Below are 26,797 nucleotides of genomic sequence, written 5' to 3' on the forward strand. Positions count from 1 at the left end.
CTCAAGTCTCTCTTTTTTTCCTCAGGCACTTGTGAAGATATATCTATTTCTTAAACAAATGCAGTTCCCATTCTTATTTAGATATTTTAATACCTAAATTAATATAATATTTATTAATGTAGACATTAATATACTTTTATATCATCTTATCAGACATATTAAGAGCATTTGTGAATCTTTGACAACTTGTAGTTTTTAGTATTCTTGGGGGGTAAATTTTATTTTTGGTGTGTAGAGAGGGAACAGAATTGATTAAAATTACATTTTTATCTTGGATATAAGACAGACACTGAAAAACAAAGAATAAATGACTTTTTTCCAGTTCGTTATCTGGTACACCATCATGTGCTGGCAGTAAAGCCCAGCTGGACCCACTTACAGGCCACATAACTTGGGAAGATCATTTGACTCTATTGAGTTTCAATCTGCTGATGCATAATAAGGGTTTGAGGATTAAAGAAATAAAATTAAATTTTTTATAGCATGTGAGTCACACTGTTTTTGTTGCAACTACTTACCTCTGCTATTATAGCTTGCAAGCAGCCACAGACCATAAATGTATTTTGTGGTTGTGTTCCAATAAAACTTTATTTACAGAAATATGTAGTGCTCTGCATTTAATCCACAGACAACAGTTCACCTGTTCTAGCCATAAAGGCTTTCAATTTATTATTATTATCAATATTATTTTTATCAATAATAAAATGGCTTTCTGCATCATATTGCAAGCCATATATTGCAAGCCATAATGGCTGGCAAATAATTTTAATAATTAGCAAAGTAATCAGTTTTTAATCAAGAAGTATATATACCATCTGCAATTTTTTCAAAGAAAACTGCCCATAGGACAATGAAAAATTATTTTGCATTTCAATAAAAAATAAAGCTTCCACTGACAGGTTGCCATTACATTGCTCTGGATACTTCAGGGACAAATCCAGGCCAAAGTGAAGAACAGTTTCCACACAGACTTTGGAAGAGTAAGAGGAGAAATTTGCTTAAATCTCTAATCTCTGACTTTTTCCCTCTTCAAAAGGCCTTGGGCTTAGGGCATAGTTTATTTCCCGAAGCACAGTTCATGCAGAGAATGACTGTAGTAGACTGATAAACCAAATGTTTATTATGTTGCTCAATATCTGTTGATGTTGAATTGCTTGTATCTTTTTTAGATTTCAGTTCCAAGAATGTATGTCTCCTGACAAACTGCTATGCTTCCTTTTATCAAATGACAGAGATTACATATTGTTTCACTTTTTGCATTGGTTATTTTTAAGGTTAGAGCTAAATACAAGGCTAAATTATTATAATGCTTTTCATCTACTTGAGACATATACTTCTTCCTTGATGCTTGTTTTTTCAAAATGCCAATGATTATCTTAAATGTTCTTGTATAGGTTTTCTTTTTTTTAATATTTATTTATTTATTCATGAGAAACACACAGAGAGAGGCAGAGAGGCAGAGGGAGAAGCAGGCTCCATGCAGGGACTTGATCCTAGATCTCCAGGATCACTCCCTGGGCTGAAGGCAGCGCTAAACCGCTGAGCCACTGAGCCACCCAGGCCGCCGCCTTGTATAGGTTTTCATTGTAAATTCCTTCAAATGCTTTTTAGATCTGGCTGGTCTATAAAACAAGTATTATGAATACAATTAATTGATTATATTTGCAAGAAGAATACTGTTATCTGTATTAAGTTCTTCCAAAAGCAACATATATATGATTACAAATATAATAAACTGTTAATAAGTACTTTATCAATAATAAGGGTTTTTGTAAATAAGTATATTCTGGGTAAAGGTTATGATCTGCAGTTCTAGAATCAAGCAAAACTGGGTTCCAATCCCAGCTCCATACAAGACCAGCTGTATGGTCTTGGGCATGTTACACAACTGCTCTGAGTCTCAGTTTCATCATCTGTAAAATGGGTAGAATAGCCTCACACATCTTGGAGAATTATTGTGAGATTTAAATGAAGTTAATACATATGATGTGCATTTAGCACAATGTCTGGTCTATGATAAGTACTAAATATGTATATAGCTGTTTTGGTATATTTATAGCTGTGTTTCTATCAAAATGTAAGAAATGTGGCTATTGGCTTAGCTTTCACCAGGAAGCTCAGGAGTCTTGCCTGATCATTGCCATCAATTTCTGAGTCTAGCTTCTCATTTTTTATGCCAGGACTTTTGAGTGATTCCTTGCTAATCAAATGGAGCATGACCTAACTCCTGAGAGCTTTGTTACCAAATACAGTCCAAGTAAGAAGACTATCAAGAACATCATGCAGGAGTTTAAGTATTTACCCACCATTGAAATTTTCCAATGTTTTCAACCATGGAGCTTGTTTTTCCTTTTGCATATTTCTATTTTTTTCCACACAGCCCTCTTCCATGGGGGCTGGCAGTATGTAGCCAGTGCTATTTAATTGTCCTTTTGGAGAGTCTGGTGAACTTGAAGGAAAAGTGAAATGGCAAAGAACTTTCATGACACCATTTTGGTGTTTTACCCGGACCTAATTCTTCGAATTCTCTACAGCAACCTCTCTCTGCTCCTCCCAACTCTGAAATATAGAATCTAGATTTTGTATTTTTTCTTTTTTAGTTTTTTTTTCTTTTTTAAGAGGAACTGACTGACACTAAAGTCAACTTTATGCTGATGGATTAGAACCATTGAAGCTGAAAAAAAAAGGCCACAACAATAGCGAGAAGCCCCAGAATTTTCAACAGGAAGGAAATAGGGAAATCACTTGAAGCTTTTGGTGCCCGTGTCTTTAAAGGCTTCAGTATCCTTTGTTTCTGGGTGAGGATGGCACTCCTGGCCCCCTTCCACTGCCCGGGCCCAATGAGGCGGTACTGGTAGGAGTTGCAGGGTCCGAAGTAGAGCTTCACAGCAAGTTTGGGGTCTTTTAACAAGAGAGACAGGAGGTCTGGCTTCGCACCTATCTCTAAGGCAAGCTCGTCCAAGTAGTCAACGTAATTGGTCTGCAGTGTCTGGCTCAGGCTCTTTCCAAACCTTAATGAAGAAAGTGCAAAAGGGTAGATTCACAAAATGTTCTAAGTTACATAAAAACAGTAGATGTTCAATAGATGTTGGAACAATGAAGGGATGAATGAGTAAATGAGGTTTGAATCAATCTCTGGTGGAAGGTGTGAGCTTATTCCTTCAGAAGGCTTAGATCTCAGATTGAGAGTAGGCTGTAAAATAAATAGCCATGAATTCATGGAAGTTCTAGGGATGTGACAAAGTTTATGACCATGATTATTATTTGATATTTAGTAAGTGGCTTCAGTTCTCTAGGCAAGTACAAATTAGTCAAGCTGCAAAAATTCATGAGCTAACACAGATGAAAGCTTAGCTGAGTGTCTTGTTTAGTATTTGCTTGTTAAATTATTAAAGCAGTTGGCACTCTGGCTGGCATATAAGAGCTGCTCAATAAATGTTAGATTAATTAGAATTTGACCATGAGACATCTCCTATGTGTGATGTCAGGCGCCCAAGTCTACTGTCCAAGGGTGCATGATCACTATTGCACCCCATTCTATCCTATCACAAAGCATACATCTACTTTCATCTCACACCAACTCCTAATTTACTTTGATAGGACATCCCCCAGCTAGCTTTTCAGAGACACTCGGGCCACTATCACTACTGCTGTTCTCATTCCATTTCCCCTCTCCCCACAGAGAGTGGGCAGCCTGAGAAGATAGGGAATCTAACATGGGCATCATACAAAACTGAAATAAAATTAAGTCCAAAAAAAGTCCTGATTTGGTAAAAATTCTATCTTCATATAGTTGGTTCTTAAACTAGTATGTATATAAATCACCTAGGGAGAACATAAAAGCACAAATTTCCAGTTTCATCCTGAGGTTCCAATTCAGTTAGTCTGGGTTGTGATCCAGGAACTTGCATTTTTAAGAAATGGCTAAGTAGGTTTTGAGGGTAGTTAGGTCACTATACTTGGAGAAACACTGCTTTATGTAAAGAATTAAAGAAAAATTCTTACAGATCTATTCTTTTTTCATTCCTCTTGATAATGTCCGCCATCATAGTGCTCCCTGAGGGCAAGGTACACAAGCCTAGAAATAAAAGGCTGGATTGAGTAGTGGGTTGATTCAATATCATTGCTTTTTATAGTAGTTGATTCCTACAATTAAACTCTGGCTATTTACCCATGTTATGCCAGTCAGGACTGCAGTGTTGTTGGACTCCAGGGTGTGCCTCTCTTATTGAGTTCTATGTTATGTTGCCCTCAAGGGGAGCATGGGCTACAGCATGAACTCTGATGGGGAGGGAGTGAGAAAAGAGGCTAGAGAAGGAAGGCCAGCCTGAAGAGCTGGAAGCCTTGCCAGGTGGCTTGAGCTCTATTCTGAATGTGATGGGAAGCCATGGGAGGGTTTTCTGCAGGTGGTAACAAGATCAGATTTGCTCTTTAGAAAGATCCTTCTAGCTGGTGAATTTTGGAAAATGGGCTCTAGGTAAATGAGTTTAAAGGAAGTGAGACCAGTTAAGAGGCTGTTGAAGTAAACCTGGTGGGGGTGAAGTGGAGCAGTGGGGACAGAGAAGGTAGATTAATGCAGGAGTTATTACTGTGTGCTTATGATTCCATCCCTGTCTACAGGTATTCTCAGACATGTTGAAATGGTCCGTTTCCTCTAGATACAGCTAGTTATCAGACATACTAGAGTCAATGAGATAAGAACCGAGCCCATCACTGAAGCCCTCCTGGTCAGACTTGCATCTTCTTCCACATGTCCTCTCTCTATTCAGAGCCCTGCTGTCCATCCAGTTCCCATGGCCAGAGATCTGCAAGTCATCTGTGATTCCTCCCTACTCCTCTCAGATGCTCTACATTCAGCCGATCATTCTGTCCTGCGGATTTTTATCCCTATTTCTCACATTTCTATTGTCTTCTCCACTTTGTCTCTTTGCCTGGCTCAGCTACATCATGTGTCAGCAGAGCCTTACAGTGTAGTGGCCTTCTCACTGATCTCAGAGACCCCATTCTTTTCTCATTTCAAATCTATCTTCCACACTGATGCTGAAATAATCTATTGAAAATGTAAATCTGATAATGTTTATTCCTTGCTTACCTTTCATTGGGTCCTCTGGCTGAAGAGCTTTTTAAAATGGAGATTCTAGGTCTGTCCCTAGGCCAGACTTAACCAGAGTCCCCAAAGGTCCACCAGATGATTTTATGTGTGGCCAGATGTGGAAAGAGCCAACTTATGTTTTATATTGTAAGCTTCTTAGCATGTCTTCCAAGGCTCCCATGTCCTGGCTCTTCTCCTGAAAGAATGGTCTCTCACCCCTCTCTGCCTCACATGTCATGTTCTGGGAATGTCAAATAACTTGTATTTCTCCATATCCATCATGCCTCTGTGCTTTGGTTTAAGTGATTCCCTTTTTCTGCATCTGAGAAACCTGGTCATCTAGCAAGTTTTCCTGGACCATATGCCCTCCTTTATTCCACTCTGCTACTGCAGAGCACCCTTGTCTTCTTCTCATGTATTCCATGCATCCCTCTACAAAGCATTTGTCTTAATACCTGGAAATAATCTGTTTAAATTGCTCTCTATCCTACCAGGTTCCATCACAAGGGTAGGTATTCAATGAGTTTTGTTTGAGCTGAATTGAACCCTGGGGTCAGGGAGATAATAGCCTTCTGAGGAATGCAAAGTGCTATATAGTTACTTACACAGAAACCTTTCAATAACTTTATAACTTTGTAAGAATCTGTGAGACTGAGATTCTTAATGTATTAAGAGTTAATTTGGAGTTATTGTATGGGTCTCTAGATTTGCACAGAGGAATTTATAAACATCATATAGGTAAAACCATGAGTCATGGAACTTTTGCTTCTCAACTATTCTCTCATGATTCCAGGAAAGGATAATATGTACTTAGTTTTATGATAATTGAAATTCTCTGAACTTTCTAATATTTTAAAGAGATGATTGTAGATCTTTATTATCATTATTGTTATTATTTTATCTCTGTATTTGTTATTTTGCAAATTCTCCACTAATTTTTTAGCATGTTAATTTCTCAAGCACAGCCTAAGGTTGGCAAATTTCTTACTGGCAATGCCCATACCTAAACTCGTTATTGAGCATACTCCATCAGGAATAAAACCCTCAGCCCCTCACTTGCCCATTCACATACCTTTGAAGACCCTGGTAGCCCAACGAGCTTGAAGTTCAACAGTTGGGAAAATGGAACCTAGGGGCTGGATGAGACCAATGCATGCCAGAGTGGACTTCTCCAGGTGAGGAGGGAACATGTATTTATACAGTGAGACCATTTTATCCTCTACTTTAACAAGTGAATCTTCAAGGAAGGGAAAAGAGAAAGTATATCCTGTTGCAAAGACAATGACATCAATCTCTTCCTCCACTGTTCCATCTTCAAAGATGGCAGAAGTTTCTGTGAGCTCTTTCACTCTTGGTTTCACCTTGATGGTTCCATAGAGTATACGACTTGGAAGATCATCATTTAGTACAGGTTCTTTCATAAGATATCTGAAATGCCCAGAAGAAAACTCTTAGAGGGAACATCTAATGAAGAATCTTGAAACTCTCTTGATATTTTATGGGGTTGGCTCTTTGAATAAAGAAGTTTCTCAAATATCCATAAAACTTTCTAACTTGATTAGTTGGCCTACCCCAGACTTTACTATCTGACTTCATTTGTGACTTCATTCACAAATCTCTCCCCTCAACACAGAAGCGAAAACATGTAGGTGATGTAGGTAAAAAGACATTTCATAAAAGGAGGCATCCCCAAGGGCTTAAATACCAGTACCTATGGTCAGTCCCTGAATATTCTAGTCATTGTCATCCCATTGATGTTTCCACTATTGTTTTATGATATCTACCTTTAATTATCTTGTTGCTCCATTTAATCTATATCTGATCATAAATTAGAAAGGAAATTTTTGTTAAATCCCCATTAGTTTTGAAAGTCTTATTAAGGGACCAGTATAAGGACCAGTCAGTGTAAAATCTAATGCATAAAGTTAAGTTTGGGGAATTTGTTGATCCCAAATATCCATGGAGTTTCTGTATGTCATAGCATGGGTAATAAGGTCTGGTTGTATTTCTGAAATTCCCATTTTTGTAGATTTGAGAACCATTTTTTTTAAAAGACAATACATGCCTCATGTATCAGATCTCAGAACTAAGCAGTCACATGGCATTTGTTGAAAGATTCCAAAGTTCTTCTGTTTTTGTATTTTTTAAAGGGAAGGAGCCTGTTATCAACTAAAGAAAAATAAACATACTGTTTTCTTGTGTTTATAAGATAAGATATATAACTTTGAGCTTAGTAGAGATTTATTTTTTGGCAAAGAGATGATGAATATGTTCTCAAAAGCTGCTCATGGGAAGAACCCTTATGGTGTACAGAATTAGCAAAGCATGAGTTATCACATGGAGAATTCGGAACACATTTCCCACCACACCCCTTTGAAAGGAAGATTGCAATCTCTTAAAGCAGTCTTTTCCACTGTTGGACAGCTTTGGGTATTAGGGACTTCTTCCTATAATCCAAGTTCTGCTTTCTGGAGTAGCTCATAATATTTCTTTTTTTTTAACTTGTTTTTTTTTTTAATTCAAGTATAATTAGCATACAGTGTTATAATAGTTTCAGATGTACAATATAGTGATTCAACAATTCTGTACACTTCTCAATACTCATCAAGATAAGTGTACTCTTAATTCTTTTTGTCTCTTACATCCATCCCTTCTCTCACCTCCCCTCTGGTAACCATCGGTTTATTCTCTGTATTCAAGAGTCTGTTTTGTTTGTTTGTTTGTTTGTTTCTTTTATTTCTTAAATTCCATGCATGAATCAAATCATATGGTATTTGTCTTTCTCTGACTTATTTCACTTAGCATATATCCTCTAGGCCCATCCATGTTGTTTCAAGTGGCAAGATTTCATTTCTTTTTTTATGGCTGAGTAATCCAATTAAAAATGGGCAGAAGACCTGAATAGAGATGTTTTTCTGAGGAAGACACAGTTGGCTAACAGACACATGAAAAGATGTTCAACATCACTAATTATCAGGGAAAGACAAATTAAAACCACAATGAGATATTATTTTACACCTGTCAGAATTACTAAAACCAAAAACACAAGGAATAACAAGTATTGGTGAGGATGTGTAGAAAAAGGAACCCTAATGCACTGTTGGTGGAAATGCAAATTGGTGCAGCCACTGTGGAAAACAGTGTGTAGGTTCATTAAAAAATTAAGAATAGAATTTATACCACCCAGTAATTCCACTACTAGGTATTTACCCAAAGAAAATGAAAACACTGATTTTAAAAGACATATGCATCCCCATGTTCATTGCAGCATTATTTACAATAGCTAAAATATGGCAGCAATCTAACTGTTCATCAACTGATGAATGGATACAAAAGATGTGGTGTACAAAATGGAATATTACTCAGCCATAAAAAGTTCAAAATATTTATACCTCATCTTCTTAAGTATTTAATTTTTAAAAGATATACAGAACAAATTTGGAATTCAAATTCCAGGATGTCTATGATACTCATACTCTTAGGTTGTAGTTTGAAATACCATGTTAGCAATTTGGCTCTTTATAAAGAGGTACCTCTGACAACCTTGCTTACCAATGAGTATACCATAAAGAAGCAAAAGAACTCTACTTGTTTTGAGGCTCAAGGCCATAATTTTCATGGTTGAACCACCGATCCATCTGCTGTTCCATAATCCATTTTCGAATTGTTTGTGGCAGGACATTTCGGAGCATGGACCTAAACCGGCTGTGGAATACCATGTCCCAGGGATAACCATCTTCAGAGATACGGCTCATGACCCAGGAACCATGTCTGGTGCTGATAAATACCTGGTAAGCAAACAGGAATGCTGTTTAAATCAAGGCATTGTCCCTTTAGGGAGGAATCTACTGTGTAGATGACATATCACATGTATGGTTCAGAGAAGTAAAAGACTTGCTCTAGGTTACATGGCTGATAAGTAGCAGGGCTGGGAGGTAAACCTTGGCTTCCTGACTTCCAGATTTTTTATGATACCACACTGTAGTAACCAAATAACCAACCAACCAACCAACCAACCAACCACCAATTAATGAGTAATGAAGCATTGGTTATATGGCTGGGATTTTCCAATATACCCCTCCTCCTTTCTCTCCTCCATGGTACAAAATAAGCAGAGAGCATCGCACCTGAGCAGCCTTCTTACTCAACTCAACGGCAATATCTGAGGCCGAGTTCCCTAGTCCAATCACCAGGATATGTTTCCCCTCAAATCCTTCTGGGTGCTTGTATTGGCGGCTATGGAAATACTGGCCTTTGAACCTCTCGATACCTTCAAGGAAAAGAAGAGAGAAGTCCATGAACTATGTTAATTTCAATAAAAGTGCATTAACAGCTTTTCTTTTTCCAGAGTCAATTATTTGTTTTGCCTCTTCCCCTCTTAGGACAGTTACAATGGCAAGGCTGATTGGCAAACTCAAAGCATAAAGTATATGAGAAATGTTAGTGTATGCATATGGAACAGGACCAAAAGAGTTGATTTCAGAGCCTGCAGCTTTCATATTTATTAAAAAAAGTAAATTTTTTTTTTTTTTTTTTTTTTTTTTTTTTTTTTAGTAAATGGTTTTGATGATTAGAGCAGAGACAGATGCTGGCTTCCAACTACTCATTATCTAATTTTGGACTGTATAGTGGTACTTTATTTTTTTAAAAAGAATTTATTTATTTATTGATGAGAAACACAGAGAGAGGGGTAGAAGCACAGGCAGAGGGAGAAGCAGGCTCCCCGGGGGAGCCTGATGTGGGACTCGATCCCAGGACCTCAGGATCACACCTGAGCCAAAGGCAAATGCTCAACCTCTGAGCCACCCAGGTGCCCCTACAAATGATAGTTTAATATCATATAGCACATGTATTCTTTTAAGTGTTTTTGGACATATTGTGAAGTGCTTTTATTATAGTTGTGTAATAATTAGAATATCATTCTTATTTTGCAAAAGCAAATGAAAATTAAAATAAAGAAAAACCAGGCACATAGAATTTGAAGGTTGGTTTCCACAGTGCAGTGAGTCAGTAACTTACTGGATAAGCCATTTTGAAGATAAGCCTGTCTCTTTCCCAGAAAAATATGACTTTATTAAAGTATTTGTCTTTGATGGTGAATGGCTTGAAAGAACCTTTAGGTCATTAGTTTGCCAAGTGTGGTCATTTGGCCAGCATTGTTAGTTGGAACCTGGGAACTTGTTGGAAATGCAAATTCTCAGCTTCATGATGCCATATCTGCCGAGTTGGAAGTGTCAGAGATGGAGCCTAGCAAGTTGTGGTTTTAAAAGCTCTCCAAGTCATTATTTTTGAGAATCACTGCTTTAGGGTAGAAGATCTCATGCCTGGCTACATATTAAAATCATTTGAGCAATCCCTAATTGATCTAGGTCTACCTATACCAATTGAACTTTTGAAGGTCATTAGGATATTAGAAGTTCCACAGGTGGTTTGAATGTGAGGCTTCGACTGTGAACCACTGTATTAGATGTTTCCCTGAGGGTCTTGAGAAGGAAGTATGCTCTCTGAGGGAAGGGGCTGGGAGGTACCAGGACAGACACGTGTGGGGTTCCATTGTCTGCACTCCTCTCCTCTGCTCTCTCTGTACCCATCATGGTCCTGTAGGAGCACTTATTCCCAGGGAATCTCCTCAATAACCCTATCTGTAGGCATGGCTCTGAGGAAAAGTCTCCAAGGACACAACAAAGTAACAGTGTTTGGCAGGATAGATAAAGGCCAAGATAGTATACATGGCTATGAGGGCCTCTCCAACAGAGAACCCCTCTGTTGGGTGAAAATTCTCTGGAATTCTGGGGAAGATTTACTAACTTCGGAGGAAGTAGGCTGAAGTCCCTGTGTCATGAAGACCCAAAGAGGTCAATAGAAACAAAGTTGGAATGTGGAGACTTTCATCTTTATAGCTCTATCCAGATCTTAATGTTATGCCCAGTTGCAGTAGTTAATTCTGCTTGTCAATCCAATCTGCATATAAAATGCCTGGACACTGTAGGGAAGCAATCACCTCAAATGTGTCTCCCTGGAATGTGGATTATTTTAGGCTAATAATTTTTAAGAAACAGAAGGCTCAGAAAAACCTTTGACTTCCCTCCTAACTGCCTAAAAGAATTTAGATGGAGGACCTGCTCTAGGAAGGGAGCTGACACCGTAGATAACTACAGTATAATATGAACTAGGTGAGGTAGATAGGGAGGAACTTATCAAAGTCTGTTTGTTAATTCTCCTCTCTGTGTCTCATGCTTTCTGAGTGGCCCAGTAAACATGAGTTTACCGAACATTTACCCTTTTTCATCTTCCTGTGAATTGTCTTCCTTCCCTTTATAGTCCCCAACCCCTACCCCCTTCTTATTAGCTCAGAATGACACACAAGCCTCAATTGCCTGACTGCCTGTTGGCCTCATATTCTTATCAAGTCGCTGTATGCATCATTTTATTTAAAAATTAAAAAAAATTTATTTGAGAGAGAGAGAGAAGGAAAGAGAGAGAGGACATGAGGGAGGAGGGGCAGAGGAAGAGGGAGAGGCAGACTTCACTGAGTAGGGAGCCTGAGGAGGGGCTTGATCCCAGGACCCCGGGATCATGACCTGAGCCAAAGGCAGACTCTTAACTGACTGAGCCACCCAGACACACTTGAATTTTATTTTTTCCTAGTAATCTGTTTCATGTTAATTTAACTCAGACTAGCCAAAAGAATGTTGAAGTATAGAGGGAAGTTTTTCTTCCCCAACAACACCTACTCTGAAAGGCTGGGAATCTCCAGAGGTCTCACCTGGAAATGACTCCAGTGGGATGTGAGGGAGGATGTGATGGCCACTGCAAACCATAACTGCATCAAAGACAGCACTTTGCTTCTTGCTGTTCCTCTCAGTAACAACTTCCCATTGGCCAGAGGATGAGAAATCCAGGTGTTTTTTCACACTGAGGACTGTTGTCTTGAATGAACACAGAGAAGGCATCACTGAGCATTACTCTGGCATAACAAGGGCTTCACCCAGTACCTTGGGAGTGGGAATAGGTAGAGTGCAATGTGTGACTCTAGGTTCCATTTGAATCCCCAGTTCAAGCCACTTAAGGCAAAGACTGTTAAGTGTCCCCTTCTCATTCTTCTTTGGCAGGGAGCTACCAAGAATATGGTACTTAGCCATGGGAATCAGTCTGTTAAGGACTGAATAAGGACTTGAGAGAGACACATAAAAGAAAGACAAAGTCTGAGCAAGATATAGAACAGTTCTTCATCATACAAATGATCACACAGTATTATTAAGAAACTTTTATGTGCCTACCACTGTGCAGACTCTGTATTAGAGAAAATACTTCATGTGAGGCACCTTGCATAGTGTCTGGCACATTGTCAGAATCCCATTAATAGGAATTGAGGCTGTTTCAACTAAAAAATATATATAGACCATTAGTGTAAAGCTTGTGAAAAGACTATAAAATGTCTGGGTATTCTTGGGTGAGAGTGAACATTTCAGATTTGCAGTTTAGGATAGTAGATTAGCTAAAGTACTGTAAATTATTGCTATTCAAAATGTGATTTAAGAACCAACATCTTCAGAGGTTATTAGAAATCCAATTGAGACTTTTATAGGCTGAGTGGGGCCCTAACATCTTATGGCTTATATCAACTCAGAGACCAATAATGGAAATGAGTGTTCCTAACCCCTCTCTAACTTCCAGGAAACCCAACAGCAGTAACACAATAAATAAGCTCTCTTGCAAGTTTAACCCGATCTTTCAAAGAACAGATTATATAAATTACATACCATAGCAGGGCAATAAAGCTATTAAATAAATTGGTAGTCAAGTGGACAAAGACCTATAAAAGCTTCTGGTATAAAAAATATCTGTTATTCATAGGATGGATCCACCAGGAAATGAGGAAAACTACATTAGATGCATTTTTTAAAGACTTTTAAAAAATTTATTAATGAGAGACACAGAGAGAAGCAGAGACTTAGGCAGAGGGATAAGCAGACTTCCTTCAGGGAGCCTGATGCAGGACTCAATCCCAGGACTCCCGGATCATGTCCTGAGTCAAAAGCAGATGCTCAACCACTGAGCCACTCAGGCATCCCCATTAGATGCATTTTAATGGTATTTACAAATATAGATTTCCACCCACAATCAGCTATTATAAATCAATATAATACAAACCTAGAACAAAACTGAAATTGCTGAGAAAATGAGATGTGTTACAAAAAATAAGCTCTACTAACAGTTATTTATTCAGAGATAAAAGTTAATTTTATTTCTTAAGCACAGTTACTAGTTTTCAGAGTGTAGGTTATTGATAAAAATTCAGCATGTTTAGTGAGAATATTGTTTTCTTCTTGTTGATTATTTGTTTTGGAAGGAGCATAGGAAAGATAGCTCTAATTGTTTTTCAAAAAAGATCCAGCCATCCTTATGTGGTCAGAGAAAGTATCATGCCCCCCAACAAAATACAAAAAATAGTTTCTACAGGCCTATGAAATAAATGAATGGAGAACTGTGAGCTTATTTGGTACATTTTTCTCAGAAATTCTATTTCTACAGAGAAAATCCAAAAATGAAATAGTTTGAGTTTTTTCCTTCTGTCCTCTGAAGGGAAATGAGGCTAAGAGACTGCAGTAGTTTAGATATTAGTATAAGTACCGTTTCATCATCAATATCATCATTATTCAAACCTCAAATTTTAACAGGCGATTTTCCTCTTCTGCCAGTGTGTATACATCTATAATATCAGGGGTAGTGACAGTACTTTTTGGGTTTTGTATCATGTTCTTATCTTTCAGTAAAGAATTGGACTGGAATACTTTGTTTTATTCACAATTTATTTTTTCTTTAAGATTTTATTTATTTATGAGACACACACACACACACACACAGAGAAAGAGAGAGAGAGAGAGGCAGAGATACAGGCAGAGGGAGAAGATGGCTCCATGTAGGGGGCCCGATGCGGGACTTGATTCCGGGACTCCAGGATCACGCCCTGGGCCAAAAGCAGGTGCTAAACTGCTGAGCCACCCAGGGATCCCCCACAATTTTTTTCATTACCAGAGTAACTTTTCTATTTAAGTGTGAGCTGAAAATATTTAGAGAAAACCATTCTACCCAAAATACAATACCTGGAACTGGATATATTTTAGAAGATCAAACTTTCTGGCAAAAATCCGGAAATACTCCAGGAGCTTAGAATTGTGCAGGAAGTTTGGAAAGTCCTCCGGCATTGGAAAGTCACTAAAACAGGACATTTCTTTGCTGGTGTTGGTGATGACAGATTGATAGATACTTGCTTGGCCATCTTCAACATTTTCCTAAAAAATCAAATCAAAAAGGGTGAGAATCATCTTACATTTAAAACAATTCCTTGATGTTTTATTCCTCTTCCAAATCTAACCCTTGGGTGATGTGTTCATCTTTCATTGCTATAGAATGACTGCAGTGTCTGGGTGATGAGGTGCAGTCTCTACTCCTGCATCCTGTGTGATAGGGTCTACTTGGGGCTCTCCACTGTTGCTCCCTGGCCAGGCTATTGTCATTGGTGGGGTTGGGGGTGGGGACAATCCTCCTTTTGGCACATTGCAGGATATTCAGTATTCCCATTCTCTATCTACTTAGTGCCAGCCATTGTGATGATTAGCCCCATTCTGAAAATCCCCCTGGGGAGGCTATCCCCACCTTCCACTTCTTTAAGAACCAATGAACTCTGGAGCACTGGTCAGAAAACATAAGGGAGAATTTCAATTAAAATGAATACTTCTAGGGGCAGGTAGTTTTCATATCTTAATTTGAATACCCCACTTCATTTTATGCTTAGTGCAAATCAACCTTCCTCAAGTGATAAAAGTGAACAGCACTAGTACCAATCAAATCTTAAACTTAAATCTAAATGTTAGCAAGTATGCTTTGATAAAACTGGAGGTAGCACATGCTATGGTTCAGTTTGTAGTTGCCTCTAAGCACTCTGCATACAGATAATGTTCTTTATCTTAAATTTTATAAGTACAGTGATTCAATGTTTCTGAAATCAGAATGTTATCAAAGAGGCTTGCATAAGAAAATTTAAATAATGCCACCCAGGAAGTCCTCAATAAATGCTTCTGCATATGCAGAGACTAAAGTGTAATCCAGGCCAAGTATCTTTGCTATTATGGCTCAATGTTAGGGTGCAGTATAAAGAAAGGGAAGGGTTGGAGGAACTCATAAAATTTTTTTTAAAGATTTATTTATTTATGATAGACATAGAGAGAGAGAGGCAGAGACACAGGAGGAGGGAGAAGCAGGCTCCATGCTGGGAGCCCGACGTGGGACTCGATCCTGGGACTCCAGGATTGCGCCCTGGGCCAAAGGCAGGCACTAAACTGCTGAGCCACCCAGGGACCCCAGGAACTAATAAATTAATTGGAATATGTTACTCTATGTTACATAAACAGCACGTATCTTTTCCACAGAATAGTAAATAAAGGAAAGGAAATATTCTAGTCCTGCCACCATAATAAATCAATTGCTTATGTTTCTCTCTTATCATTATTCATAAAGAATCATTAAGTTCCTGCCAAATCTTTAGATCAAGGCTCCTTAGATTTTTGGCAGCAGTGAAGGAGGCAGCCAGGACTAGCACAAAGAGCCTGGTCTATGGAGTTAGACATCTCTCTTTAGACTGTGTGGGTCAGGATCAGTCAGTGCACTGAATTTCCATCTTCTCATCTGTAAAATAGGGATGTATTGTATAGCTGTATGTATTGTATAATGTATAGCTCGATTGTTATTGTCTGTGTTATGAAGGAAGCTACAAGCTTCAGTCATGCCATTGGTTACAGCTCCTTGTTCACTGTGGTACTAGGAAGGAAGCGAGGGTAGCATCTTGGACACCAAGGTAACAGACACGAGCACATTCACCATCACACCTGAATTTTCTGTACAAGAAGTTGTGTTTGATTTCAAAGACTTACAAAAGAGTAAACTGGAATATCACATCGTTTTTATCAGCAAAACTCTTTATGTGCATTGGGTCTCACAGAATATCAGGATTATTAAACTGATAAGAACAGATACTACACTTGATCTTAGCCAAAAGGCCGAGAAGCGATTATCAGGATTATTAATACCAATATGAGTTACTAAAACTAAAACAATGTGTTCAGATGATGTTATTTAAGAGTAGTATGTAGAATACTTGCTAACCTAAGTCTATGTTTATAAGGATCCTCCTCCCTCATACATTCCTTCTATCTCTCTTTCTTGTTCATTCACTCATCCATTCATTCATTCATGCCTACTGTAGACCAGGAGTCAAATGCCATTTTGAATGTGAATATGACTGATGAATTTAACTTCTCTAGTCCTGAATCAAGACTCAGATGATACTGTTGTTAAAGTTTCAGGTGGCTTAATAAAATCTAGTCAGATTAGGGTCAGCCAGCTTTCTAGGTGATTAGAATTTGGTGTGTGGTGTTAACTGTGTGTAAGTGTTTGAATGTTAAAGGAGTTTGTATTAGAACATGAAGTAGTTTCTGTCTCATACATCAAGATACAATGACCCTGAACTCTGGATGAATAAATAATGGTGTTTTAATGTTCAAATACTAGCTTCAAATTGCATAATACTAGAGTCAAACTGATACGTAAACTATTTCTGGATGTTTCAACATGGTTAAGTACAATGTCCTTGGTAAGATAAAGTATCTGACTTTCTTATCCAACCAAATTCTCAAACTTGGAAATACAGTTGACCTCCTAACAACATGGGGTTGAAATGCGTGGGTCCACTTATACTCAGATGTTTTACTGTATAATACTTAGGATTTTCTTAATGACATTTTCTTTTCTGTAGCTTGCTTTAGTGTAAGAATATTGTATGTAACAATATATAACCTACAAAGTATGTGTTAATTGACTGTTTATGTTATCAGTAGGGCTTCTGGTCAACAGTAGGCTATTAGTAGTTATGTTCTGGGAGACCCAAAAGTTATACATAGATTTTTGGCTGTGCAGGGGTCAGCACCCCAACCTCTGTGATGTTCAATGGTCAACTATATTTCATGAGGCAAAGAAATACCAATTTTTTTTCCTCAAGACCAGATAATTTTATAAGTGGTACAGAGTAGAGTTAAACGTGAGAACCCTGGAGTCAGACTGGGTTGATATCCTGATTCTACCACCTTTAATGGCTTTATAGCCATGGGCAAATTATATAAGTCAATTTCCTCAGTTTCTCCTATAAAATGGGGTTCATTAATAATTATAACATTGATCAATTGTTATCAGGCTGAGATTAAAGTGCTTAACACCACACCTGTCTTTAAATAAGTGCGCAACACATGTTTGCCTCTGTTGCTACTATTATAGGTCATGAGGGTTAATCTTACTAAACCAGTCATAGATTTGAAATAGCTAAACTAAGATTGTTATACTATACCTTGCACATTAGTGTTATCAAGCACCAATAAAGTGGCTATGGAATGTGGTTGGCTCCCCTGTCAGGTCAATTTTATTTTTTTAAAGATCCTATTTATTTATTTGAGAGAAAGAGAGAGAGAGAATGAATAGAGGGAGAGTGAGAGGGAGAAGCAGACTCCCACTGAGCAGGGAGCCTCCTGCGGGGTTCAGTTTCAGGTATCTGAGATTATGACCCAAGCTGAAGGCTTAACTGACTGAGCTACCCATGCACCCCTGTCAGGTCAATTTTAAGGGCACCTGGAGTGATGAGAAGAACTAGTTCTGATGCTTGAGCTCCTACAGTAATTTCAGTCTGGGCAAGACTCTTCTTTGGGAGTTATACTGGTGTAATCTGTCAACAATTGATGATGACGTCACAATTTCTTCCTGAAGATCAAGTAATAATATTTATTTTGGTTGATTGGTATACCGCTGTCAAAAAAAGCTTTGTTTTTACATGTGCTTCTTCCTATGTTAGCTGAAGCAGATGTCTATGTATTTAGACAAATCTGGGTGAAACTGGTTTTTGCTGAAACTTATAAAGGGAGAATAATTCTATTAAAAAACAAAATACATATCAAGTATCTCTCCTGTCCAAGCTCTGAGCTTGGAGTTAAGGACAAGATGCAAACAGGACACAGTTCCTATCTCTAGGGACCTTATTATTACATTGAATAAAAATGCATTCGGGAGTTGAGGATGGAAAGGTAGAGACAGATTAAGATAAGAGGCTTTTCTGTCAACCAAGACAGAGACAGAAGACACAGCTTTCAAAACAGATGAATGTAACATATATTTATTTAAAATACAAGCAGTGCCAGGGACACCTGGGTGGCTCAGTTAGTTAGTGTCTGCCTTTTGATTTCAATTCAGGTATTGATATCAGAGTCTTGAGTTCAAGCCCCGTTTTGGGCTCCACACTGGGTGTGGAGGCCACTTAAAAAAAAAATCCAAGCAGTGCTTAAAAATTATATTTAAGCACAAATACTGATAAATAATCTGAATTTCCTAACAGAATTTGCTACAATTTTTCTGTTTAAGATAAATCATCATATGATAAAATATTTTCTTAATATAGAATTTTCTGAATGTCAGAAGACTATGTAGCGAAATCAAATTAGTTCAGACAGCACTGATTTAGAATTTACAATCTTTTGATCAAAGGTTAGAGGGAAGTTACTCTTTGACTCTATAAAAATAAAAAGGTTATAAAAACTAATCTAAGTTTAAGAAAGATTTTAAGGGTAATATTTAATCTGCCAGAAGGAGCAAGCTTATAGAGTGAAAACAGTTTCACTTATTACGAATGGGAATTACAAAAACTTATAAATTGGTCATTTTCATTGTGAACCATTTTTAAAAAAGATTTTATGCATTTATTTGACACCCCCCCACACACACAGATTGTGTACAAGCAGGGAGAGCAGCAGAGGGAGAGGGAGAAGCTGAGCTTCTCCTGCTGAGCAGGAAGCCCAGTAAGGGGCTAGATCCCAGGACCCAGGGATCATGACCTGAGCCAAAGGCAGATGCCCAACTGACCGAGCCACCCAGGCACTGCTCCTGTGAAGCATTATTATATTGACCTCTACCAATCAATATTTTGTTCTCATGGCTAGTTACTCTAAGCAGTTGGAAATAGTAAAATTGTGTTACTTTCAAAATATTCTGTCAATTCTCACTCATACATGGAATTTAAGAAACAAAACAGAGGATCATGGGGAAGGGAGAGAAAAATAAAACAAGATGAAAGCAGAGAGGGAGACAAACCATAAGAGACTCTTAACCATAGGAAACAAACTGAGGGTCGTTGGAGGGTAGGAGGTGGGGGAATGGAGTAACTGGATGATATGCTATATGTTAATTAATTGAATTTGAATAAAAAAATAATTCTATCATTCCAAATTTTTACTCTTTCAGGTGGACTTTATATCTATCTCCTCTTGAAATGAGTGTGACTAAAACTACTTTTATGTTCTTGTCCTATAGACAGGGGCAAAATTGTGGTTCCCAAATGTCATTCAGTGGACTAGTTGCATTATAAGAATTCAGGGGAGCTTTGAAATATATAACCTCCGAGTAGATCTGGTTTGGGCCCAGATATCTGTATTTTAGAAGTGCTCCTTGCACATGAACTGGGAACGACTATGTTTATTAGACTGTCATTGCATTCTGTTGTCTTTCCATTACACTGATATTTCCCTAGATCTCTGGCTTTGATCAATGATAATAAAATGAGAGAAAGGCAGTCATCTCTTCTGGAGAAAAAGTGGCTGTTTGTTCTAAACCAGTGAAGAGGAACAGAATTTGCCACCCTAGAATATATCTATTTGGGATGGGGATTATTTTAAACTGGCTATTTTTAAGAAACAGCAAACTTAGGGGAAGCTCTGAAAACTGAGTAGAAATTACCCCCTCCCCTTTTTTAAAAAAGATTTTTTATGTATTCATTCATGAGAGACACACAGAGAGAGAAAGAGAGGCAGAAACACAGGCAGAGGGAGAAGCAGGCTCCATGCAGGGAGCCTGATGAGGGACTTGATTCCAGGACTCCAGGATCACGCCCTGGGCTGAAGGTAGGCACTAAACCACTGAGCCAGCCAGGGATCCAGAAGGTACCGTTTTGTAAGAGATATTGACATGTAGAAGGGAAATCACTTGTAAGAGTGTCTCCCTGGAGGTACCAGGATGAAAGGGATGAGTCAATGTCTAGAAACTTCTACCAAAGGAGAAGGCAGTGACTTAAATATGCACAACAACCTTACCCTTACTGCTTTTCCTGGACACCTCTGGTAACTGACTCCCCACCCTCAACTTCTTCTCTTGTCCTTAGCTGAAGGTGGTATTTAAGGTGATAACTACTTCAGGGATTTGCTCAGTTTTTCTGGGTGTCTCCCATGTACATAATTGATAATATATGTTATTTTTTTTTTGATAATATATGTTATTAAATGTTTGTACCTTTTATCCTGTTACTCTGTCTTATATCAATTTATTAGGCCAGCCAAAGAACCTAGAAGGGAAGGGGGGAAAACTTTTCTGCCCCTACATTAGTCCTGTATAATGTTAAACTTTAAGTGAACAGTATGTGCTGTTTAGAAGAACAAGTCGTTTGGGCCACCTGAGTGGCTCAGTTGGTTAAATATCTGACTCTTGATTTCAGCTCAGGTCATGATTTCAGGGTCATGAGGTCAAGCCCCTCATGGGGCTTCTCACTGAGCATGGGACCCACTTAAGATTCCCTCTCCTTCTCCCTCTGCCCCTCCTGCCTTGACCTCTCTCTCTTTCGATTAAAAAAAAAAAAAAGAACAGGCCACTTGAAACAGAAGAAAGACTGAGCCATAGGAAACACAGAAGTGCATGTTTGGATCAGTGCAGAGATGGTGTCATGTGGGAAGTTCCATTTGGAAATACCTTATGTGTCTGTTTCACATTTTTATCTCCCTATTTTCAACATTTGAGTCAAAAACTTTGGCGGAGATAAATATAGGTGATCAAATTTGTGTATACCCAAAGCATAGAATTGAAAGAATTGAAAAAGAATTGACAGAATTGAAATTTCAAATAAACATTTCTTGACCAAGGACAAAACCAACTTAATACTATTTAACATGCACAAATGTGAATTCCTATCAATAGGATTAAAAATTCAGTTTCAAAAGGATAGAATGATAGTGACCCAGATCATCAGTGGTTCTAATAAAAAAGGTTTAGAACTTTTAATTGATCCCAAAATTAGTGAGAATGATTGGAGTTAGGTGAGACAAAGCCTGATAGAGAACCTACTTATGTTTCAATATTGTGGCTAGTTTTAAGACCTGTCGATTGCCATTTATTAGTCACTAATGGTAAGCCACTTCCCTTTGGTTTTCTTATATTTAAGTTGAAATTAATAATAAATAATGTAAAAGAGGATTTTAAGTATAAAATGAGGTAAATCATGTGAATATAATTATATGAATGATAGCTTTAGTTTTGCAAATGCAAAAAAAGCTAATGCAACACAAAATTTATTTTAATAAGGTGGACTGTCCAGGCCAAGTGTAGCATAAGTCATGGTGGGCAACTGTTAGACCAATTGATTATAAATTCTTCGAGGGAAGTGACTGTGTCTAATTCATTCCCCATTATCTAAAGCAACGCTAAGTACCTCTTTGGTTCTGAAAAATATATATGTTGTAAAGATAAATTGGTTTGGAATATTGGTTTTGGAATATCTTGGGGGAGTCACATTTTAAGAGAGAAAGTGAAATTTCAGATCCAATCTACAGGAAAGAAACCAAGATGGAGAGACATTTAAAGAATATTATGTGAAGATTAATTAAAAGATTATATATAAAGATTATATGAATATTGAGTACATGTAGCTGGGAAAAGATATATTTATATCCAAATGTAAAAAAAAAAACAAACAAAAAGTGATGTATATTGGTAACTTTCCTATGCGCACAGGTATTAGGAATGATGAAGGAGGCAGAGGTGGTTAGTGGCTAGAGGAAGAGTATGCTTTCCTCTCTTAACGCCTCACTAAGATGATCAAATGTACAGACTCAGGAATCTTATAGACCTTCATTTTTGTGCCTTTTCCACCATCCTGGACGATTTGTTCATTCCAAAACTTAGCATCCTCTTCATTTGTCTGTGAGGACAGGCCCCCCATGGCCCCAAATGTACCACTTTGTCATGTGGATTATTTTGACCTGAAGGCACTTGAGGTTCTATTGGCTCAAGAGAAACTTTTGTTCTCCTTTAACACAGAAGAATCTGAATTGGGAGTATTTCCTAGAATAAGGGTTATTAACAGAGATAAATTTTATCTGAGTGACCTATCAGAATGAGTCTACTTTTCCTATCACCCCATGAAGTTCATTTCTTTCCTCTGAAGTCCCAGAACCATACCCCCTTCTCCTTAGTTCAGAATGACATATATACCTCATTTTGCCTGACTGTCTTTAGAATTTCCATGTCTATGTGGATTCCCAGAGCACACGCCTATTAAACTTGATTTTCTCCTGTTAATCTTATGTCAATTTGATTCTTAGTCCAGCTAGAAGGGCTGTTGAAGGTACAGGGGTTCTTGCTCCCTGACACTACATTTTAGGAGTATTGTGAAGAAAAAATAAGATGACGCATGGCAAGTACTTTTCCATTGGGGAAAAGTGCTAAAAATACGTTAATTACCCACCTTACCCATGTTCCAAAGCTGCCACTAGGGGGTGCTGGAAAACCTTTTGAAAGAATTCAGCATCCTCTTAGCTGGGTAGGGGCAATGATTCTCAAATTTTGTTTTAACTTGTCAGCACTAAGTATGTTAAGTGACCTTAGAAGAATTGTGTGTAAATATAGAAATGAAAGAATAACCTATTTTCCAAATTGATTCTGGATGGTAGAGTAGTGAAGTGGCAAAGACTGAGAGGTGAGGAGGGGGGAGTGGGTGTGGCAGCTCCCAGCATCCCTTTCAGTACCTTCTCTCTTTGGCAACCCAGTCTGTTGGTAATCAAGACTTTCACATGGCCCCATTTAGCTGCCTGGGAAATTTTGCATACTGTAAGTTTCACACTGGAGAGAGACTATTTGTCTTTTTTGGGTTTAGGAAATTGTTTATGTTTCTCTATTAAATATAGTTTTGAGAGGTTTGAAATGTGATATTGTGACAGGTTTCAGGAAATTATATACTTAAGGATTTTATATCTAATAATATTTAATTAATTCAAATTGTAATCTGACTTTTCTTTTTGTTTTTGTTTTTTTAATAAATTAATTTTTATTGGTGTTCAATTTACCAACATACAGAATAACACCCAGTGCTCATCCCGTCAAGTTAACTTTTCTTTTTGAACCCATAGGAAGGTATCTCTAATTCTGAAATGTTAGACACTGGGAACTGGGAATAGGATAGCAGGAAAAATATTCTGGGGCAGAAAAAAAATTCCTGGAATTCATCAAATCATATTTTTGACAGACCACTCAAAATAACTCACCTTGTCTGTTGCCAAATTGATGATAATCAAGTAAGGGACATTTGACTTTTTTATCTTAAGTCCCAAATTAGTATAAAACAGTAACACATTTATTATTAAATATAAATTTGTGGGCAGCCCTGGTGGCTTAGCAGTTTAACGCCGCCTTCTGCCCAGGGCATGATCCTGGAGACCCTGGATCAAGTCCCACGTCAGGCTCCCTGCATGGAGCCTGCTTCTCCCTCTGCCTGTCTCTCTCTCTCTGTTTCTCTAATAAATAAATAAAAAATCTTTAAAAAATATAAATTTGTTATAACTTCACATTCTTCCTTAGGTCAAAAAATCCACCCAAGGAGGGAAAACCCAATGGAATCTATATGGTCACCTAGAGTTGTTCACCTAGAGTGAACAGCAACAACAAAAAACATCTTTGGTTAAGACAGGAATGACTACCTTATTATATCACCCTTTCAAGAAAAGCTATAATGTTTCTAATGATTAGTTGTTAGTAAGAAATGAATGTGATTCAAGCTGTTTTTCCAGATTCTTCTCTGCAAGTTACCTGTCTTATATAAGGATCAACATCTCTATCATTAGCTCTGATTGTGTTTGCATAGTTGAATGAATAGATTTTTTAATTTGGTATTTGTGCAATTAGTTTGCCAACTTTGTTTCATCATAGGATTCATTTGAGACTCCTATTAAATATAGATTCCCTTCCTCAGAAGATTTTGATTCAGTAAGTCTGGTCTGGTGTTAAGTATCTTTATTTTATTTATTTAGTGGTAAGTATCTTTACAAAACCCTCAAGGTGTGTCTCATAGTCACGTGCATTTGAGAAACCTAAGATTATCCAATTTGCCATAAAACTTGGTTCAAACTCACAAAGCACATGTGCTAGATGTAGTGTTTTCCCCCTTAATTGGTCAGCTTGTAGGCAGAGCCCTTTAGATGGTCTCTGCTGATGTCAGAGTCTGCTTTTAGTGTATTCAAAGAAACTTTTGCTTCTGTCTAGAGTGTTCTCACCTGTCCGAGCCCTCCCTTAGATGTACCTGATACACATCTTAAAGTTGTTGCTCTGGAGTTCTGAGCTGGGACTTTTGTTTAAACTTTTTGAGTGAAAATGCAAGTTAGGGCAAGGTTATAAATAGGACATTAGCTGTAAAGAAGTCATAGAGACCTGGGTTTGAATGTTAGTTCCTCCAGCATGACTATGATGAAATTACATAACCTCCCTCAGTTTCTGTTTGCTTGTGCATAAAATATATGTCATTGTAGCCAACATTTATTGTACTCTAAGTTCTTTGCATGAATTAGCTCTCTTAATCTTCAAAACAGCACCGTGAAATAATTAGACCTTTCTATTATTATTTCAGTTACACTTAGAAATCTAAGACACAGGGATGTAAATTGCTTGCCCAAGATCTCACACTGAGGAGGTGGCAAGCTAGTAATTAAACTCAGAAGACTATGGGAGGGAATAATTATGAATCTATATAGCTGTTTACATATCTTTCTAATATTCATGTAAAAGCTGATGAATGGATAGCATTATCAATAATATAGTTTGGCTAGTAGAATGAAATGAGTGAATATATTTAATAATGTCATTAAAGAGTTCCTCAGCAGTTACTTTACAGTATCATTAGTAAAGCTAAACAAACCAACATGGCTCATTTGTCAGAGAAAAATTAAGTCAGTAGTAGTAAGAGCACACTCTCTGAAAAAGCATCTGCTCAATGAGTGGAACAGAAGTGGCATCTTGAAAAGAATCCCCATCACTTCTATTTTGTAATATGTTCTCCGATATTAGTATATTGCTTATATCAGAGAATGCTAATATCAGAGAATCACAAGAATGTGGGCTGCAAGACAGCGTCAAGATCCATAAGAAAAGGTTCTTTGCATGCCTGGGTTGACCATCTGGGTTAGGATAGTAATGATCTGGGAGAGATGACAGCTTATTTCTTTAGTTCCTGTGTAGCTGCATGAAATAAGTTTGATCAAAGTTGTTTAGAAAATCCCTCAATAAGACCCATCTGTAGGCACAATCTGTTCAAGAAACATGAAGATCCCACCTACTTTGAACCTCCACAGCCCTCCAATATCTTCAGTCTGCTCAAAGCAAGTGGGCTCCAGTCCCTCATCCACACAGCACTTCAGAGAGACCAGGCCACTGACTCCCGCTCCAATCACTGCCACCTTCTTTGCCATGGTGTCCTGTCAATGAATTTATCAATTAGTACTACTTCACTGGGACAAGAGGTAGGAAAGCCCTCATCGTGTGGTCAGTAATCAGCTTTATTTGTATTTTTTTAAAAAGATTTTATTAGGGAGCACATGAGAAGGGGGAAGGGCAGAGGGAGGATAAGCAAACAGGGATGCCTGGGTGACCCAGTCAGTAAACCCTCTGTCTTCAGCTCAGGTCATGATCTCATGATCTTGGGGTCATGGAATTAGGCCCCCCTGTTGGGCTCCCTGCTGAGTGGGGAGTCTGCTTCTCCCTTTTCCTCTGTCTCTCCCCCTACTCATTCTCTGTCTTTTAAATAAGTAAATAAAATCTTTAAAAAATGCCAAACAATTTATTATTATTATTTTTTAAGTAGGCTCCACACCCAGCATGAAGCCCAGCACAGGGCTTGAACTTGAGACCCTGAGATCAAGATCTGAGCTGAGATCAGAAGTCAGACATTTAACCAGCTGAGCCACTCAGGTGGCCCTAAGGATGCCAAAAAATTTAATAATATAGTAATAAGTATATGAGCCAAATCTCATTACATTCTTTAGAGTACTGAGCTTTTCCTTTTCAGCTACCATCCCCAGCTATTATCCTTACCTTCGTTTTGCCTTTTGGTGCTGTCTCTTTGACACAATGGTTTTCTCTGTTGGCTGTGGGCTGGGACACGATCATAAGTACTTTAAGAGTTGGAGGAGGCTGTGAGAAGTAGGAGGAGCTTCTCACTCCTTCAGTCTTTTGCAACTTGAAACGCCTGGGCCTTTGTTAGGAGTTCTGAAATTAAGCAAGACACTTATATTCTGAGGTCCAGGATAATGATCTTTGAAGTAACACAATTATACACTTACACATATCATACACATAGCATAAAAATCATTTCTGTAATGGATGTGACCAATGTTCATAAGCAAAGTAGCAAATATGAATAAATCAAAAGAAGTTAAAATTATCCCTAACCTCACTGTATGGAGATAATTATTAAAAACATGGACATTTTGGCATATCTTTCCAGATATTTGTGTGTGTGTATATATATATATATATATATATATATATGAATAAAAATAATTTCCAATTTGATTTTTCACTTTC

General features: G+C 37.9%; 1 protein-coding gene and 1 pseudogene across 2 annotated transcripts; both read right to left on the reverse strand.

The window, feature by feature from the left end:
• FMO2 (flavin containing dimethylaniline monoxygenase 2) lies at nt 1-26,377 on the reverse strand. Of its 2 annotated transcripts, XR_008664275.1 has the most exons (10): nt 26,306-26,377; nt 25,552-25,689; nt 14,200-14,388; nt 11,859-12,021; nt 9,220-9,362; nt 8,681-8,880; nt 6,165-6,520; nt 4,006-4,078; nt 2,307-3,011; nt 2-1,622 (listed from the first exon to the last, which is right to left on the reverse strand). XR_008664275.1 is itself a non-coding variant. In XM_055324561.1 (9 exons), the coding sequence occupies exons 2-9, from the start codon at nt 25,681-25,683 to the stop codon at nt 2,660-2,662; spliced, it is 1,608 nt and encodes a 535-aa protein (XP_055180536.1). In that variant the 5' UTR covers nt 25,684-25,689; nt 26,306-26,377; the 3' UTR covers nt 1-2,659. The 2 variants fall into 2 exon arrangements, 1 of the variants encoding a protein (XP_055180536.1); XM_055324561.1 differs by having other exon boundaries at nt 1-3,011.
• Nucleotides 15,998-16,164, reverse strand: LOC129509185 (U2 spliceosomal RNA; annotated as a pseudogene).
• Nucleotides 26,378-26,797: the final 420 nt, after the last annotated feature.

This window comes from Nyctereutes procyonoides, unplaced genomic scaffold (genome assembly GCF_905146905.1).
Source record: "Nyctereutes procyonoides isolate TBG_1078 unplaced genomic scaffold, NYPRO_anot_genome, whole genome shotgun sequence".
Classification (NCBI taxonomy): domain Eukaryota; kingdom Metazoa; phylum Chordata; class Mammalia; order Carnivora; family Canidae; genus Nyctereutes; species Nyctereutes procyonoides.